The sequence below is a fragment of the Streptopelia decaocto genome (assembly GCF_964273445.1).
Source record: "Streptopelia decaocto genome assembly, chromosome: 1".
In the NCBI taxonomy this organism is placed as follows: Eukaryota; Metazoa; Chordata; class Aves; order Columbiformes; family Columbidae; genus Streptopelia; species Streptopelia decaocto.
Window position 1 is genome coordinate 117872888 of NC_138663.1, and position 17363 is coordinate 117890250.

General features: G+C 39.1%; 1 protein-coding gene across 1 annotated transcript in view; it reads right to left on the reverse strand.

Annotated features, from left to right (window-relative positions):
- The window catches only part of BACE2 (beta-secretase 2), a gene marked incomplete at its 5' end in the record, with an annotated part of 54273 nt that overhangs the window by 19437 nt on the left and 17473 nt on the right, over positions 1 to 17363 (reverse strand). Inside the window, 4 exon segments of the mRNA XM_082043065.1 lie at positions 2040 to 2174; positions 3359 to 3487; positions 5047 to 5263; positions 12291 to 12379. Coding sequence (XP_081899191.1) covers positions 2040 to 2174; positions 3359 to 3487; positions 5047 to 5263; positions 12291 to 12379 — 570 coding nt within the window.

Consider the following 17363-nt stretch of genomic DNA (forward strand, 5'->3'; position numbering starts at 1 on the left):
AAGAGCTGCTATAGGCTGCCAAGCAGAGCTGAAAGAAAAGCAAACAGGAAACCATTTATTGTACACTCAGAAATATTCTGAAGAGTGGAGAGAAATACCAAGGCATTGTGGAGTCCATTTTAATAGGTTTGTACCACACAGATGCAACTGCCAGCATCCCGTGGAGCTACCCTTGTAAAAAAAGTAGGTAGGAGGCACAGCCAAAAGGGTCAACTTCTAACATATTAACCACACAAAATGCCTGGAGCAGCAGGAATGTTTGGCCAGAGACTAAGTACCTAGATTTTCATACTGTGTTCATTGTACTTTCAGTGGGTAGTAACTTCTTGCCTTCTTAATCTTCCTGGTTAATATTTAATAGTGCACCCTACGCGCTGCCAGCAGCTCAAGACTTCTCTCAGCCCTGGTCTGCCCAGCTTAAGGCCGCAGCTGTGGTCTAACATTGGACAAATTCCCAGCACTGAGGCGAGGTGACTACTTTTCCCTTGCAAGGAAAGGAGTCATCTCTGGTGACTGTTACAAGAAATGTTCCATTTCCTAGAAAACAACTAAGAGGAGAGAGGGCACACAGTTCATCATCCTGTACAGTGAATTACACATCCTCTGCAAGCCCCTAACTAGCCAAACTTTAATCATAGTAGCCCTAATTTACTATTCTTCCCCTAAATTTTTGCGAGAAGATCTTTGATCAAGAAAGGAATGATGTCTTCTGTACCAGGGACTAGCATACTGTGCGACACAGACAATATGTTGGCTGGCTCAGAAAAAGAACAACAATAACAGGAAACTTTCGTAACACCGCTAGGTTTTTAAGTGAGTTGTTTTCTGGAAACAGTAAGTATTAAACTATTAGTACAAGGGCTCCTCTTCAAAAACAGGCTGATCTTTTTTTAATACTAGAAAGAAGAGCAACACAAACATTTATGTTAAAGGACCAGCAGTTTTGCCCTCCTAACAATATAACAGACATTTAAATAGACCTTGTTTGTTTTGCTTATTAAGTTGAAAGCTGATATAACTAATTTTAAATATTTTAAATGGCACTATGATTTCCTTATTTTGTACATAAATATAATAATGTTTGTGTAAGATTTTTATCCTAAATTTTACTTAAATTGTATGAACTAGAAAAACTTTTGAATTATCATGTCCAAATGATTTCCAACTTAGAGAACAAGCATAAGATAAAATTAAGATGCCTAATGAAAACAGGGCATGAAAATTATAGAACTAAAATCAAAACATGAATAGCAACGAGCTTCAGTAAGAAACAAATGAAACACACACATACAAACATATCCTCCAAAGAAAAAAATGAAACAGCTTTGGAATAAAAATGGCAACACCACAGTCTCATTAAACTGATTCCTAATAAAAACAGAAAACAAATCAATCAGGCATAATAACTGGCAAAGCCAAAGCAAGCAAAAGTGGATTAGAAAAACCAGAAAAAGAAGGCATAGGATGAGATACTTTGGGAAGCTTCCCAGGAAGACACTTGCTCAATGCTGTCATGAGTTACATGCTTAGACATGTCCACATGGGCTAATCCAACACCTTCCCTTTTGTTTGACCAGAATTGTCTCAAAACCCTTTGGTTTGATTCTACTGTGTAACAGAAAACCATAATCTGTAGTTGCTTAAAGACTGTTGTCTTCTTGACAACAACTTATCTTCAGTGTTAAGGCACCTTTCTTACAACTCAGACAACTCAAACTAGTCAAGAGGCTGAGCCCTTCCAAACTACATTTGGACTGTTTAATTAATAACCGTAGCTTAGTCCCTAATTTACTGAAAATACTAGCAATGACTTTAAAGTCCTCTTTGAGGCAATGTTAGCATGTTTGATGTACATACTACATTGCACATGGGTTGTTCATTCCTTTTCAGTTACCATGCAGCCTTAATTCTCAGAGGAAACCAGAATACAGGTCTGCTTGTAAAGACAAAACTGATCAATTCAGTGTTTTTTGTTTTATTTTATTTTTTTTTAAATCAAACTTGCATTTTATATAGATGGAAACACATTATGCAATTACCTCTCTACAGTCCAATTCAAGGTTCAGTCCTCCAACCTCCAGTTTGAGAATTTCAACCTGGTAATACCACTCCTCTTTGATAGGTGTATACCAAATATCACCCTTGTACAGACTTGGTTCAATTCCACCCAGAATCTGAGAGAAAAGAGAAAGGAATTCACACACTTTAAAATCCCAGATATTTAGTTTTGAGGCAAATACAGGAAAAAAAAAGGGTACTCGCAGCATCAAAATTTTAATAGAGCACCATTTGTAAGGATCTTACTGACAACTCCTCGGTCAATAATAAAGCTGTATGAAACATCTAGATGTTAAGCTTCAATCAATCAGAATTCCCATATTGGGCCAAATTACCAGCATCTTCATCTACAAGCTCACACTGGTTCTCTGACGAAAGCTCCACAGTTTAAAATCAAAACACTATCTTCAGGGGTTTAATCTAGGCAATGTATAAAAATGGGACAGTATATTAAACCTGCACATTATAAATTCACTTTATCAGATCAGAAAACCTTAATACTGCTCAAGAACATTTCATTTTTCTTACACACATCCAAAATGGAATGTGACCATTCTGTCATTGTTATCGGTATTAGCTTTCATCAAAACTTATGTTGAAGCTGACTGCGAGCATACTAGACCATCAGATTTTGAACTGAACTAACACGAGCAATTTCTCTCTTCGGCTTCATCTATCTCAAATGTGTTAACATCTACAACATGTGAATTCACAGCAAAATAACTATTTGTGACCAACTCCTGTGCTGATATGCTTATTTCAGTATAATTCAGGAACAGTCATAAATAATGGAAAATTCTTGGTCCCACTAAAACTGATGGGAAGACTTTCCAGAGTAACAACAAGTAGATTTGGTCTTCAGATTTTTGCCTTTAATATGTTGTCTACAAGGAAGAAAAGAGCCTTGATTCCTCTCCCCCTTTTCATGTCATGTAAAAAACATTACTGTAGCATTTTGATGAGATTTATTGCACAAGCTTAGCAGCTGAGTAAGGGACTACTCAGTTTGAGAAAGACTGAAGAATCTGCCCTGAGGAAATACCACAACTTTTAAGCTTTAAAAAAAAAAAAAAAAAAAAAAAAAAGTGAAATGCAGAAGCTTACTCAAACTTGAGAGAGAAAAACACAATGGAGAATGAAAATAGATGCTTGAGTTTTGCCTAAGTGCTTAACTTTTCTTTAAAAAAAACATAAACCAGCTCATATATTAAAAACTAAATTTGGAAGTAGGATAGTCATAGAAAAGAGGGAGAGAGATTAAGAAAGATACATCTTCCCTCTCAGATTGACAGATACCCACAAGACTACCTCCGTTGGTACCGCTTCCAGAAACAGGCAGTCCAGCACCACACATCTGCAAGGAGAAAATGTTGGGGATCTTTGCCTGCCTCACAAGAGAATCAAAGAACGTCTCCACAGAACTTGAAGGCTTGAAGGTGTTGAAAAACAAAACAAAAAACAAAAGAATTGCAGAAGTATTCATTAAAAAGTTTATTTGCAGAAATGAGCCAATTATTCAAACAAGATTGCTTTTCACAAGTAAACTGAATTTCTGGCAACCATGTGATGAAAATTCTAGATATAGTATGTCATTAAAAAACTAACATCTGTCATTTTTCTGTTTCTGCTGGGTTTAAAAACATTTTTATTATTGACCACTGTCAGAAATCCCTAAAGCACAAGAATATTTTTCAACTGAAGGTTTAAAACTCAAATACTGGTTTCAGTTTTAGACAGAAACTCTCACTGATGCTTTCTGTTTGGAAAAGGCTTTGGGTTATTAGAACAGCCAAATGTAACTTGCCCTTCCTGTTTTTCCACAGTTAAAAGGCAGAATTTTAAGTGAGGATTTTCAGTTTTTAACCATAGTTTATTCTAATGAACTTTGAATTCAATGGCCTTATTTCCCCTTCATTTAAAGAACTTCATATCCAAGCACACTCACTTCAGCTGATTACTGGTCAAAAGGTTCTTTCCTACACTGCATGTCATATTTGTCATATTTAGAGTACTGCAATTTCATTGTAATTCAGATTTCTGTGCAGGTACATCTCATGACAGGCAGAGACCCTGGCGAGCTTGTGAAGTGCCAAGTGCTCTTACTACACAAAGCATAGAACAGCCTCAGAAGCCAACAACACCTAAGTCTTTGGAAGAAGGGAAAAATAAATGCCCTGAATACACTATTTGTCCAAACCAGTGCCTGAGAAGCAGCTCTTCTCTGTCTGTCTGTCAGCAGTGTGTGATGGTAAGTATGGCAGAAGTCAATACAATGATCACACAACTCTTGAATAAAGCATTTTAGTTTCAGAGTCAACAGGAAGTATCGAATCATTTGTTCTAATGGGATATACCTCAGTTTGTGAAGTTCTCAAACAGTTATGTGTAGGTTGAAAACTATGACCATGTAGTATTCCAATAATGTTTTCAGTTTTACATTATAAGTTTATAAATTTTAGACTATAAATTTTAGGTTTTAATTTAAACTTCTACTTGAATTTCCTGCCTCAAAAAGAACAGGATATGCTTTGTTGTATGTTAATAAAAACACTAGAGCTAATATTGTTCTGAAATTATCCATTTATGCCCTCCATCTCAACTTTTGCTTGATGAATGGAGAATGTCTTAGAATGAACTGCCAAAGGCTTGGTGAAGTAAGCCCATCAGTCCGTTGACAAGTCTTGAGGGAGATCATCACAACCTTCATAAATGCCCTCCACATGTATACCAGAAGCCTTTACTCCAGTCTGCTGGAACTACAAACTCTGTAAAAGCTTATTAATTCCAGATGAGCTAAAATTGGAGCCTTCATCACCAGAAAAGCCTAAATCCTCATTTAGAACTGTGGTACCATCACAACCCAGTGTATTATTTCTAGAATTTAACAAATACAAAGGATCCACAGGAAAGAGTGGGTGGAAGGGAGGAGTCTAATTCTGACAGAATATCTATCCTCTTATTTTAATAGCTGGGCAAAGAGTGACTTACCTTGGCTAAGGCATCGTAGGCAAGACCAAGAATCCCATGCCATTTAACCCCTGGTAAGAAGAAATTCTCTGATTCAAGAATGGTAGCAATGTTGATGACGTAGCTGCCATCTATTCCTTTTGGCATAGTAATGACATCTGTACCCAACACTCCAGTCCAGCTTCCTTGACTGTACTTAACTGTGACATCAATCCCTTGAGACTTGTATGTACTTGACCTTTAAAAGGAAAAGATACACTTATGCATGAGCTGTTCATTTACAATGCAAGACAGAATGTATTCCATCTTAATTTTTCCCAGAGAGAAAAAAAGTGAAGTGTGTAAAGTTGACTACATATACTCACAGAAAAAGGGGAATGGATTATAAAAACAGTAAAAAAAAAAAAAAAGCAGTAATAGAAAAAGTCTTGAGGCCTTGTTTTCATCCAACAATGACTCAAACCTTCACAATGTGTCCTTTTTTTTTTTTTTTTAATTAAATGTGTTACGTTATCCAGTGCATTACATTCCTGACTCAGACTGGTCTATCAGAACAGGAGCAATACTCTTTAACTGGAGATGAAATGTATTCAGTGGCACAAGAAAATGAAAACTTTCTGAATTCAAATCTCAAATTGAAATGCCAAGCTAACTGAATAGTTGTAGACTAATATGTCATTAATATTACTAAAAATCCATTTTTGGTAAATTGGAATATTATTGCAAGTATCAGGAGTAAAACACAGGTTTGCTAAATCTGCATTTTCGTCTATCTATCAGGAAGTAAGTAGATTTGAATGTTATTAACAAATGATTCCCTGACTTGGAGGAGGAAAGGAAGGAGTTCCTTCTAGACCTTGACAGCAAAGGCAACAGAGCAGTTAAGTATGGCAAGCAAAGAAAGAAAAATAATCTTGTTTAGAAGGCTTAACAAAACAGGAGAATCAATAGATTTCTTCATTTTAAAATCTTGTAGTATAAATATAGTAATCATCTTCCACCTTCATCACTACTGAAGAGCTATAAAACTCCTAGTTTCCTTACAATCTATTTTGATCCTATTCCTTGGCAGGCAGCTTGCCTTTCTAAAGAGGCAAACGACCATGCTTGTTATGTCCAAACAGACTTTTAGTTTGACAATTTTTAAAAGCGTAAATTAAAAAAAAAAAAAAAAATACCACCTTTACATGTGTGTAAAACAATAGAAGATGCGGATGATTTATCCAGTGCGGTCAGTTTATCAAACCAGCTTTCATCTAACAGCTGCTCTCACAGAAACAACCAGATGAGGTGTCTTCACAGGCCCCTGTACCTGAGCTCACCAGAATGAATTGGTGTGATTTTGCCTATTAGGGCGAACAACCTTGAGACAGCAATTCAGACAGCTCCTACCCATTCAAGCAGACACTTTATCTTGAAGGACAATTTGGCCATATGGACCATACAACTTATTATCTTCCTAGCTAAACAAGGTTTTGGAACAATAAGAGTCCAGGCTGTAACTCTAAACCATTCTTGATACTCCCAACACTTAACCCATAGGGGTCCTCACAGCCCAGTAGCTTGCAACATCCAAGAAAGCAGAAATAAATGAGGTAATAGGCCCCACGGATTAGATTTCAAAATCACAAATTCCAGAGACACTGTTACTACCTATACCTGGTTACTGCTACTGCTGTTTTACCTTTCTGCATAATTCTGCATTTGTATGACACTTAGACTAAGGGACATCTCTGCTCAGGCAGGGTCTTCAGAGCACCACTGTGATACTGGCAGTACATTTTATAAATCAAAATGGAGTCTAAATAATTAGAGATATAAGAGAAGCTAGGAGGGGGCAGGAAAAGAAAGGAAAAATACAGGGCTCTTAATGTAGGAAAGTGTCTGGCTGTGCAACAGAAGAAGAAACATCTGAAATCAGAGAGAAAAGTGAGTGCTAGGAGAATAAAGCAGAGCAAATCTGCACATGTAGACTCTGCATGATGAGCAACAGCAGCAGCACATAGCTCTGCTTCTGTAGGCAGTAACAGCTTGATGGATTGAACTGTGGACCAGGACACAGAAAGACAGGGCTCGTTTTCCAGCACTGTAGGTGAACTTTCTGGTGAAAGGCAGGACAAGCCACTTCCTCAGCTTCCCCACCTGTAGAAATGGGTATGAGGATACTCATCTCATCTGTAAAGCCCACAAATGTTGTATTGAAGAGAAGGCCTTATCATATCTTTCAAGGAACAAAATACCTAGTGTGGGAAGGGATCTCACGTGATCCTTGTGGCAGTAAATTACATTCTGTTCTGCAAAACTACTTCCTGCTCCGTCTTCTTGACAGTAATCAGCCAGTGTTTTTCCGACTCACTGATCCAAAGGAAGAAAACTTCTTTAGAGGTGAAAACTAGAGACTTGTTCTAATTCGTGGGCTGAGAACAAACACACAGCATGAAAAATTCCAAACAAGTTGTTGTGGCTACGATAAAAAAAATAAGAAATTCAGCTTTTCCAGCAGGACAGAGTATATCTTCACTAGAGGCAAGGAAAAAGGCCTCCTAGTTTATGGTGCTGTAGTGTTTCCCTGTCCTTTCTGGTTACCGCCTTTTCTCCAAAGCAACCAACAGAAACGTGGTCCTCAAATATCAGCTTAGAAAACTAGTAACAGGTTAATTTTTCTCATGTAGAGTTACTCCTCATTACCAGCCTACAGCATTGAATAAAGCATTGGCAAAATATTATGCTCAAAATGGTAACAGCAAATCCACTTCACAGAAAGCCCTGCTTAACTCCGACCTTGCTAAACACATGCAATTCCTTCTTAATTCAACAGTGTCCCAGCTCACGTGCCACTCTTCAACAAACCAGGACTTCAGACTTTCTTACTTATCCATTCACTTTTTCCTAAGCACCAAACCAATGTCTCCACGAACAGCAATGGCAAAGAAAACAGCAATAGACCAAAAAATCTGAACAGAAGTTTTGATTGTTTCTTTAGTGAAGATGGAAGGCGCAAGATAAGTGACTCAGGGCCAATGATTTTAAGGCAAAGCAAACATGGAAACCCAACAACCATCCTAGTTGTCTAAAGACTATGCCTCAACATAAATTATTATCTTTAACCAAGAAGTCCCACCTAACTTGCAGGGGTTCTGGAACAAGTTTATAATTTCCCTCAAACCATAAACTGCACAGTGTACACAACCAGACTTGCAGGATCACACTGCAAAGCAGCAGCTTACTTTTGCTTGCTTGTATATAACTTATTGTATTACCTCAATTTATTGCCCATAATTTTCTTACCTCCATATCTCTTGGAATAATCAATTATTGAGCAGTTTGCTCTCAGAACTTTAGATGGTGCACAGTATTATTCACACTGAAATAAAACTGAATACTGTTGCTGAATACTGACAGCCCTGAGTATGTCATTGTTTCACATACTGCTACAGATCCATCACTGATAATTTAGTTTCAAGAGTAAAAATCCCTTTATACCTCTGTTAAAGTAGTTCGTTTATCATAAGTAGTGTACTCAACAAAAACAACTTATTTTGAACAGCATGAGAACAAACCCTGTGATTTCTTTTCAGTTCAGGACAAACTAAGCCATTTCCCAAAACCTTATACACCATTGTGACCTATACAGCATGATCACCACAGCAGACTCAGAACTTCTCACAGCTAAGTTTCGTCAGAGCTGCTCCAAAGCTCAAGTAATGAAAAAGTTCATGGTAACACCTTCATGCATTTTGTATGGAAAGACCCATGTAATTAAACAGTAGAACTATATGACACAGATTATATGACACACAATATAATTTAACAAACTAGTTCTGAAATTGCTCAAGGAGGGCTCTTCCTGAACAACACAACCTCCAGGTCCTTTGAAACAAAGATAGTGCCTTTCCTATGCACCCTCCTCAATTTCAGTCAAAAAAACAATCATGCATTTAATTTTGGATTTTGATCATTTTAATAAAATTAAGAGCATGGCAATCAGGAAATTCAGATCCATCACTCTCTTTCTCCAACACAATACTAATATTCTAATAAGCACACATCTAGAACTCAGTCCCATTAACTTAACAAATTACTAATCCTTCTTTCTCCTTATCTTCAATTCGCGGTTTATGACTTTGATATGGAAGCACTTCATGACGATATAAGGAAAAACTGCAGGAATGATTACCAGATGAGAGAAAAACCTCTTTATCTAATTTCGAAGTGTTCCATGTAGTATGGAAGAAAAGTGGCCATAGGTCATTTGTCTCATTTACACATGGGTAAAGGTCACTCTTAGGTAATTTTACAGATCTGGCTGATGTGATATCAAGGCTCCTGTATACCATTTATGCAAAATCATGTCAGCCAGGGAAAATAACTTGAGTACTGGGAAAAGGCTGTCATAAGTCCAGTCTCAAAAAGAGATGAGCTACAGGGCCCAAGAAACTATAGGCCGCTGGGTCAGGGAAAGTCTCAAAGAACAACCTCCTGGAATCTGCTCCCAAGAACATGCAGGACAAGAAGGTAATCATGGACACTCAATGAGGAATTTCATGGGTATTATCATACCTGAATCTTCTACAATAAGATGACTGGCTATGCAGATGAGGAGAGTGCAGTGACTGTAGCATGTCTTGACTTCAGTCAGGCTTTTGATGCTATTTCCCATAGCATTCCCATTTGGAAGCTGAGGATGTGGGGCTGAACAGACAGCTGTGTGGGCTGAAGATTGGCTAGGCCACTGGGCCCAAACGGCAGTGACCACTGGCTCAGTGTCAGGCTCATGACAAGCATAGCGCCCCAAGGGTTGTAAGTGGAGGAGAAATTGTTTTTGACATCTTCATCAAGAACCTGTACAACGGACAGACTGTACCCTCAGCAGATTTGCACAGGACACTTCATTAAAGGGAGTAGTTGACATGATGAATATCAGAGCTTGAATTCAAAGGAATCTTGAAAAATTAGAAAATTGAACCAAGAGAAACCTCCTGACACCCAACATGGAGAAGCACAAAGTTTTGTAGGTGAGAGGAAATAACCCCACGCATCAGGACAGAATGAGAAGCAACTAAAAAGGGCTCAAAAGGACTTGGTATAATGGTGGACACCAGACTGAATAAGAGCAAACACCGTACTTGCCCTGTGCATATCACAAACTCCACACCAGGCCACATATGGAGAGCCATAGACAACACATCCAAGAAAGTTGCTCTTACCTTCTGGTCAGCACCGGTGAGTCCACACCTGGAATAGACTGTGGCTAGCTCTGGGAACCCAGTTCAACAAGGATCTGGAGAAAGAGGGACTGGCAGAGAGCTACCAGATAGGTCAGGGACCATGAACACAGGATCTATGATGAGAGGCTGAGAGGAGCTGGGCTTTGGTTTTGCAGACAAGAAACTAAGGGCAAATCTCACAGCAGCTTACAACAACTTGAAAGACAATTACAAAGATACCACAGCTAAACTTTTCTCTGCAGTGACATATAATAACACAAGGGACAACATCCATGAGTCACATTTTGTGAGGTTCAGGGTGGACAATAGGAAATATTTCCTCCACAGGACAGTGTGGCACAGCACTGAAACACACTGCCAAGAGAGAGCATCCTTAAAGGTTTACAGGACTTGGCTGGACTCAGCCATGGACGACCTGATCTGCTGACAACGCTGCCTCATTTGAGATATGTACCGACTGACCTACAGAAGTTTCTTACAAAAGACTTTTTTAAACATCTAACTGATTTCAGTGGGGCTAGGATCCCTCCCAGATGACATTTATTTAAATATATTTGAAGTATTTACAATGGAAGAAGCATGGTGTAGCCAAGTTCAAGCATACTAATGGTTTCATTTTTTTCTGAGCATATTGTAGTACTCCATCAAATCAATCCAAATAAGAAATTGTTATTGTAATTGCTCTGAATTGCAGTGACTTGAGTTTAGAATAATTTTTACAAAGTGCCCTTAACTCTTGAGGGCCCAAATTTCAAGGTTTCATTATTAACTTTATATCAAATTTCACAAAACACAGTATACACTGAGAACACTGATAAGAGACTGTAACCTTCAAGTGATTCCACAGCCTTTCAAAACACACAGCCTCTGCTGTTGTTGTTATTTGTAATGGTTTATGGTTCTCATGAGAGAGGCCTTGCCCTTCCAGACAAAATAACATCACTTAAGAAAAAAGAGAGAAGGAATGCTTGTGCTTTTAATTCCTTGCAGCTAAGTTTCCTCTAGCCACTACCTATGGAAGGGGATAGCTGGCATGAAAAACTCTGCAATACTGCAGAAATGGCTTTCAAGTGCAAGTTCTGGACTTCACAGACCTGTGTCATATGAGAGTGAGATGTGCAATATCTCCATTGTCACCTGAATATGTGGCAGGAGGTAAGGCTATTCCAGTAAGCAACACAGAAATACCATCTATCCCACTATCACCAGTGCATCTTACTGGGAAAAAAAGTGCAAACCCTCGTGTTAAAATACATAAAGAGGTAATGAGAATGGTCATATTCTCCAGCCTCCCAGTCCTTTAAGTATTTTTACCCATATGCTTTAGCTAAAGACAGACACTGTGTTTTGGAGAAGTTTACCTGAAATAATTGAAACTAGAGAAGGGAAGAAACAAAGGAAGAAAGGAGCATGAATGATTCAGACAGACGAAGCTGTGCTTGGCCATGACTAATGTCACCTCATGCTAACACAGCAAATTTAGTGCATAACAAGCACTGAAACCACCAAGTCGTATCTTATAAACAACCAGATTCAGCAGGGTCTGTCCAGATCACTAACTGATTGAGGCCATTGGCCGAACTAAACAACAAATGAGTTTTTGAATAGCTAATTTTGGTTTTGAATGAAATGTCAAGTAAAAGATACAATTACTGGGTTTTAAGTTTTGTTTTTAAACAAAGGGAAAGTATATTTAAACTTTAATTCATTCCAAGACTATTTGGATAAGAAATTGGCTGAAATTGGTGTGATTTTGCAAACAATTTTTACCCTGTAATCTTCTTCCTTTTTCTGCAGCTCTAATCAGCTTTGTGCTCAGAGCTCAGTTGCACTGCCATGAGTCGGGCTGTTCATGGTGTCAGGCAGGACTTTGCATCAAGCAAATCTTCCCACTCAGGCAACAAACATCCCACTCTCTTGGGATGTCACAGGAGCCCCATGAACTGCCTTATCATCCTCTCTTGCGTGGCGTGGAGTGGAGGAGTCAGAATCTAAAAGACATCCTAACCCATCACGAAGTGCAGAACAGGTACTTACAGCTCGGTATTGAAGTAGGAGGTGACATCAGGATCAGGCACACCTGCTACAGCAAAATTACTGCTCCCGGTGTCAACCAGAATATTTAACTGCCGAAACAGAAGAAAGGAGAGGTGGTTTTCATATCCAACTAAATGAACAAACAAACAAAAAAAATCATTACAGTTTTTGTCTAAACTACCTTCAATTTTAAAATGATGATGAAAATTGTCCTGGAAAACAAAGTGTCACTTTTGGAAAAGATATGCTGCTGCAGCCCCTTCAAAACAGCTGATCATGCTGACATGCTTTAAAATAGGCATGTTCCTGCAAGGGGGAAAACCAGCCAAGACCATATTCACACCATCTCAAGACCATATCCCACCATCTCAATTTGCTTTTTGGCCCAATCTATGTGTCTTGGCAACCTTGCTTGCCCAGGACACAGACTGAATTGTCTACTGTTTAAAGCATGGTTTGCCTCAGAGCTTATAAGGTTTCTATGTCAGGGCTGAGTGCAAGTCTGAGTAGAAATAAGCAGAAGCACGAAGCTGCCTCATGACTTGGAGAGCATGGGAGCTTTGTGCAGTTCATCCTGAGCAGGAGCAGCCTACCACAGCTTTCACAGCCTTTAAATTGGAAGATGGCAGATTTATAAACACCGTGAAGAGCATGGACTGAAAGGTGGCCTAAGAGTGGGCCACATGTTTAGTTAATTGGGAGGACAAGTTAGGCCAAAAATTGTCTATGAAAACCTTACAGACAAAATGAGACTGCTCCATTCCCCTTTGGCTCAGGTTAGCAGGTTGCTTCACCCCAGCTGCATGATACTCAAATCAGAAGGTAACAGTACAGGAGTGAGCAGCCAGAGGCAGGATTGCCTTGTTCAGGGAGACCTTGAAACTACAGGTGTCATTAAATGATAATTTAAGTCAGCTAGAGACTGTAGTACTACTAAAAGCTGCAGTCACACTTTTCCCTTGCTCTTGGCTGAATACTTCCCGTGGTTTCTTGGCATAAGCACTAGCACCCTTGGGGCTGTGCTACAAATCAGATCAGCTTCCTTACCTACAGTTACCAAAAAAAAAAAAAAGTGTATATATAGCAATCTGCCATATCAGACAGCTACTTGAAAAGAGATGGTAGAAGCAGGTACTGCAAAAAGGTGATTGCCTCTTTCAGTAACAGCATGGTCTCAGATTGGTGTAAAATGATTGTGAAATTATGCCCTAAGCAGTAGGCTACAGCTGCTCCCCAGAAAAATTTAAAAAATTAAAAATTTTCCTGTAGGAGGGAGTGAAACATCAGGACTGGGTTGCCTGTGGTTTGACTTTAGCTCAAACTAGCCACTTTGGTAGTCCTCATCACTTGCTTAAGATGCGAGGGAGCCAGAGATCCAGGAGTGAAAATGGATGTGGGAAGGGTAAGAGAGAACGATAGGCGAAGTGAGTTTAGTGTTGACAAAGAAAGTGGAGAAACAGGGTCAAGGTCAGAAAGCAGAGTAAAGACAAAGGAAGATAAAGCATTTGGAGAAGATATGCTGAATCCTTCTTTAACAGATTTAAGACAAATAGACAAAAAAAAGAGTAGGAATCACGTTCGAAAACATCTTTGGTTTGCACATGGAGGGGGAAGGAGGAGACAGTTGCCCTCATTTTACCTAGTTAGTGTAGCACAAGACTGAGGAGCTGTGAAATTAAACCACGAAGACAAAAACAACTAGTAATCCATGGGACTCTCTTTTGAACAGCATGTATACTCTGTCATTGGTATTCCCAGTCCTAACCAAGCAAGCATTTTAAGACAAATAGAAACAAACCCACAGCCTTAGTCAAGTTATTTACCTGCTTCACTGCATCTGAGATTTTAGATTAAGCAGAGGCAAAACATTAAAATTTATTTTTCAACCACATGAGCTAGACACAGATGTTTAAAAATAAAAGAACATCTACAAGTTTACCTGGCTCCAAGGCCTGAGTCTTCAAAAGAAAATAAGAACCTCTGAGGCATGACTTGCAATAAAATCTAAAGTTTGCTTCATACTTTATTTCAATGATATCAAAAACATAACATTTTGTCAACTACCTAACAAAGTAAGAACTATTCATTTTTTCCCCCTCTCTGGGACAAAAAACATTACAAATAAATAACAAAGGGCAGCTACAATGTGTGCATCTATGAGGACTAACAAAAGTTGCCTCAAAGGCGTGCTGCAGGGCTTAAATTAATTAGCCTTTCCAAGGCAGTCTGTGATGCTTGAGTAATGGGTACTATACATCAGCTGTATAAATATACGTAGGTGTTGCCCTAGCTTCAGTAATATGCATGCCATCATACACGGAGGAGGACTTGGAAAACAAACAAAACCCTGGTCACTAAATATGACATATATGAAAGATCTTTTACCCCTGCACCTTAAGTACAAAGTTATCATCACAGAATTTGCAAAACACTGAAGAAAATGGCAAATTTACTACCCATGGTACAGAGCAAATCAACATTTCCACAAGAAAATAGATATTCCCCTCCTCAAAAGAGAAAAGAAAAAAAAATACAAAGCCGGCTAACCATGCAAGTGCCAGCCCACTCGGCCACAGAAGCATTCACATGACAGATCGCTATTGAGGCTGACATTCTCTATCCGCATGTTTGTGCATAATGAGATGCAGGCGGCTCAGGCAGACACTGATTTATTGTAGTCCTCACAATAGCGCCAGTGATTAGCAGCTCATTTTGGGGTGGGTATAACTTACTGAGTTCTCTTTCTCTCCTGGCTACCCTTTGGGTCTGAATTTTCTTTAGTGGCTTCATGTCTCATTAGGAACCACTTTCATGTCGTCACCACTGGAGCCTACTTTATGCCGTACAGCCTGCTGTTGGTTTAATGGTGCTGCTGGGGGAGCTTCAGGCAAGCTCTGGTGAGTCACAAGGCAGCATCCAAAGGATCTTTGGTGCAGGACTGCCCAGCCTGCCCCATCTCCAGAGCTCAGCCCTGCCCTCTCCCAAAAGATGAAGCCAAACTTCCTCACTTTGCTCACTCCTCTGCCACTGCATTGTGCCACCCAGCTTACTAATGAAAACCAAAATTGACAGCACCTCAACTAGATCCATTGAGCTATGGCCTGTGACAGCTGCAGAGCAGTCACACCTCTCTGTGTTGTTACCTTTCTGCCACAGGGGCAGAAGACCCTGATGTCGAGGCAGAGCCAACAGCAGTGGAAGTGTCCTCTCCAGATACCTCCTGGTGAAGTCCCAGAGATGGTGAATCGAAGCTCTTGCGGGCAGGCAGAGCAGGTTCCTTGAGTTTATTATGGCCATCTCGGGTGAATCACTTCCTGTCACTGAGACCTGATTATTTAGTGATCACCCTGTGTTGTCAGAAAGTGTCAGGTGAAGTCAGATTTTGCGAAAGCCAAGGTCAGAGAGACACAGCTGAATGAGGCTATGAAGGAAAAACTGCCCAAAGACTGCTGATGGATCACGTGCCCAGCATTCAAAACAATGAAAGATCACTATTTTTGCTTTTGGAAGCACAGAAGGAAAGCCTTGGTGTTTTTGTTTTTTTTTTTGTTTTTTTTTGTTTGTTTGTTTGTTTGTTTGTTTGTTTGTTGTTTTTTTTTCCTGTTTTTTGTTTTTTGTTTTTTTTTTTTTTCAGTTGTGTCTTCCAAGTTCATTTTTAGACCCATATGGCAAAAGCAGATAGCAAATGCAAAAGGCCATTTTTTTTCCCCTGAAGGTCAGTTTTACCACAGCCGTAGGAAATAAAATCTGTACCTAGTACTGTACCTGGAGGTTGTTTTGCTGGATGCATTTCCTATACAGAAACAGCATGAGTATTAATAAGAGGTTCATAAAGATCCCCAGCTTTTCAGTAAGCAAGAGAGTAACATCCACCTCTGACATGACAAACTTATAGAGGAAATCTGACACCTTATCTATAACCCATTAAGTTGCCCTTATAAAAAGAAATAAATCCAAACCTGTTTACTGAAAGTCAGGAACACTGAAAGCAGAAGCCTTCTCAGGCTATGCATTTTATATATTTTCTTCTCTGAAGGGGTAGAGACACTGAAAAAAACCCAGTTGTAATGATTTATTTCAACTGGAAGTCAAACACATTGTCAATACTTCAAGGATCCCTCAAACTTTCCAGTGCTTGATTAGCACCAACATCAAACGGCACTTACTGTAAGCTATCCTGCTTCAATCATTTAACTTACCACTGTCTTTAATATTTTTAAGCCTTCCATTGCTGAATATTGTTGTATTTTGATATCAGAAAAAAAAATTTGGCTATTGATCTGTCATCTTTTTTCATTCAGCAAAGCTTCATCTGTCTGTGGTTCAGGGTCCTGCTGTATCTGTTACAGCAAATGGCATCAATACGGTGTCATCAACCCTAGGTATTATCTACGGCTCATTTAACTGCCCTGTGAACAGCAACATGCAGTTATCCCACCGTGCATTCAGAAAGTGAATTCCTTCACAGTTTCAAGGAAAAGTGATAAAATGTAGCAATCATTCAATTTGTGTTGCATAGTGGTTGTTATTATCTTCTAGCAGGGACAAACCTGGCCTCTGTTCTGATCCACACCCTACTCAGACTTTCTGTAAGTTTCTTTTCTGTTTTAGTTTGAGGTTGGGAGCTTTTGGTACTTTCAGAAAAATATACAAAACAAATGCCTGAGGCTACAAGTGCATAATGCATTTCTTCGAACCAGCTCTCTGCATGATTTAGCATACAGAGCCTTTTCCAGCTGTGGAATCCTAGGGCTTGAATGTAACTCTGTCCCGCTGTTGCTTTTGATGTGATTCCCTGGGCAACTCACACTGAGCTAGTGATAATCTTCATTCCCATTAAAAGTCTGGCCTTTTAGGTCTGATCCTTTTAGGTCAGATCCTTTTAGGTCAAGCAATGAAGTTTCACCACTGGACAGAAGAAACCAGACTGCAAAAATGTATTAGGCTTATCATCCCTGCTTCAGCTGAAGCATAGGGGAAGTTAAAAAAAAAAAAAAAAAAAGAAAAAAAAAAAAGAAAAAAAGAGTAAGATTTGCACAGATAGAGCCATAAAATATAATAATCAATCTCATT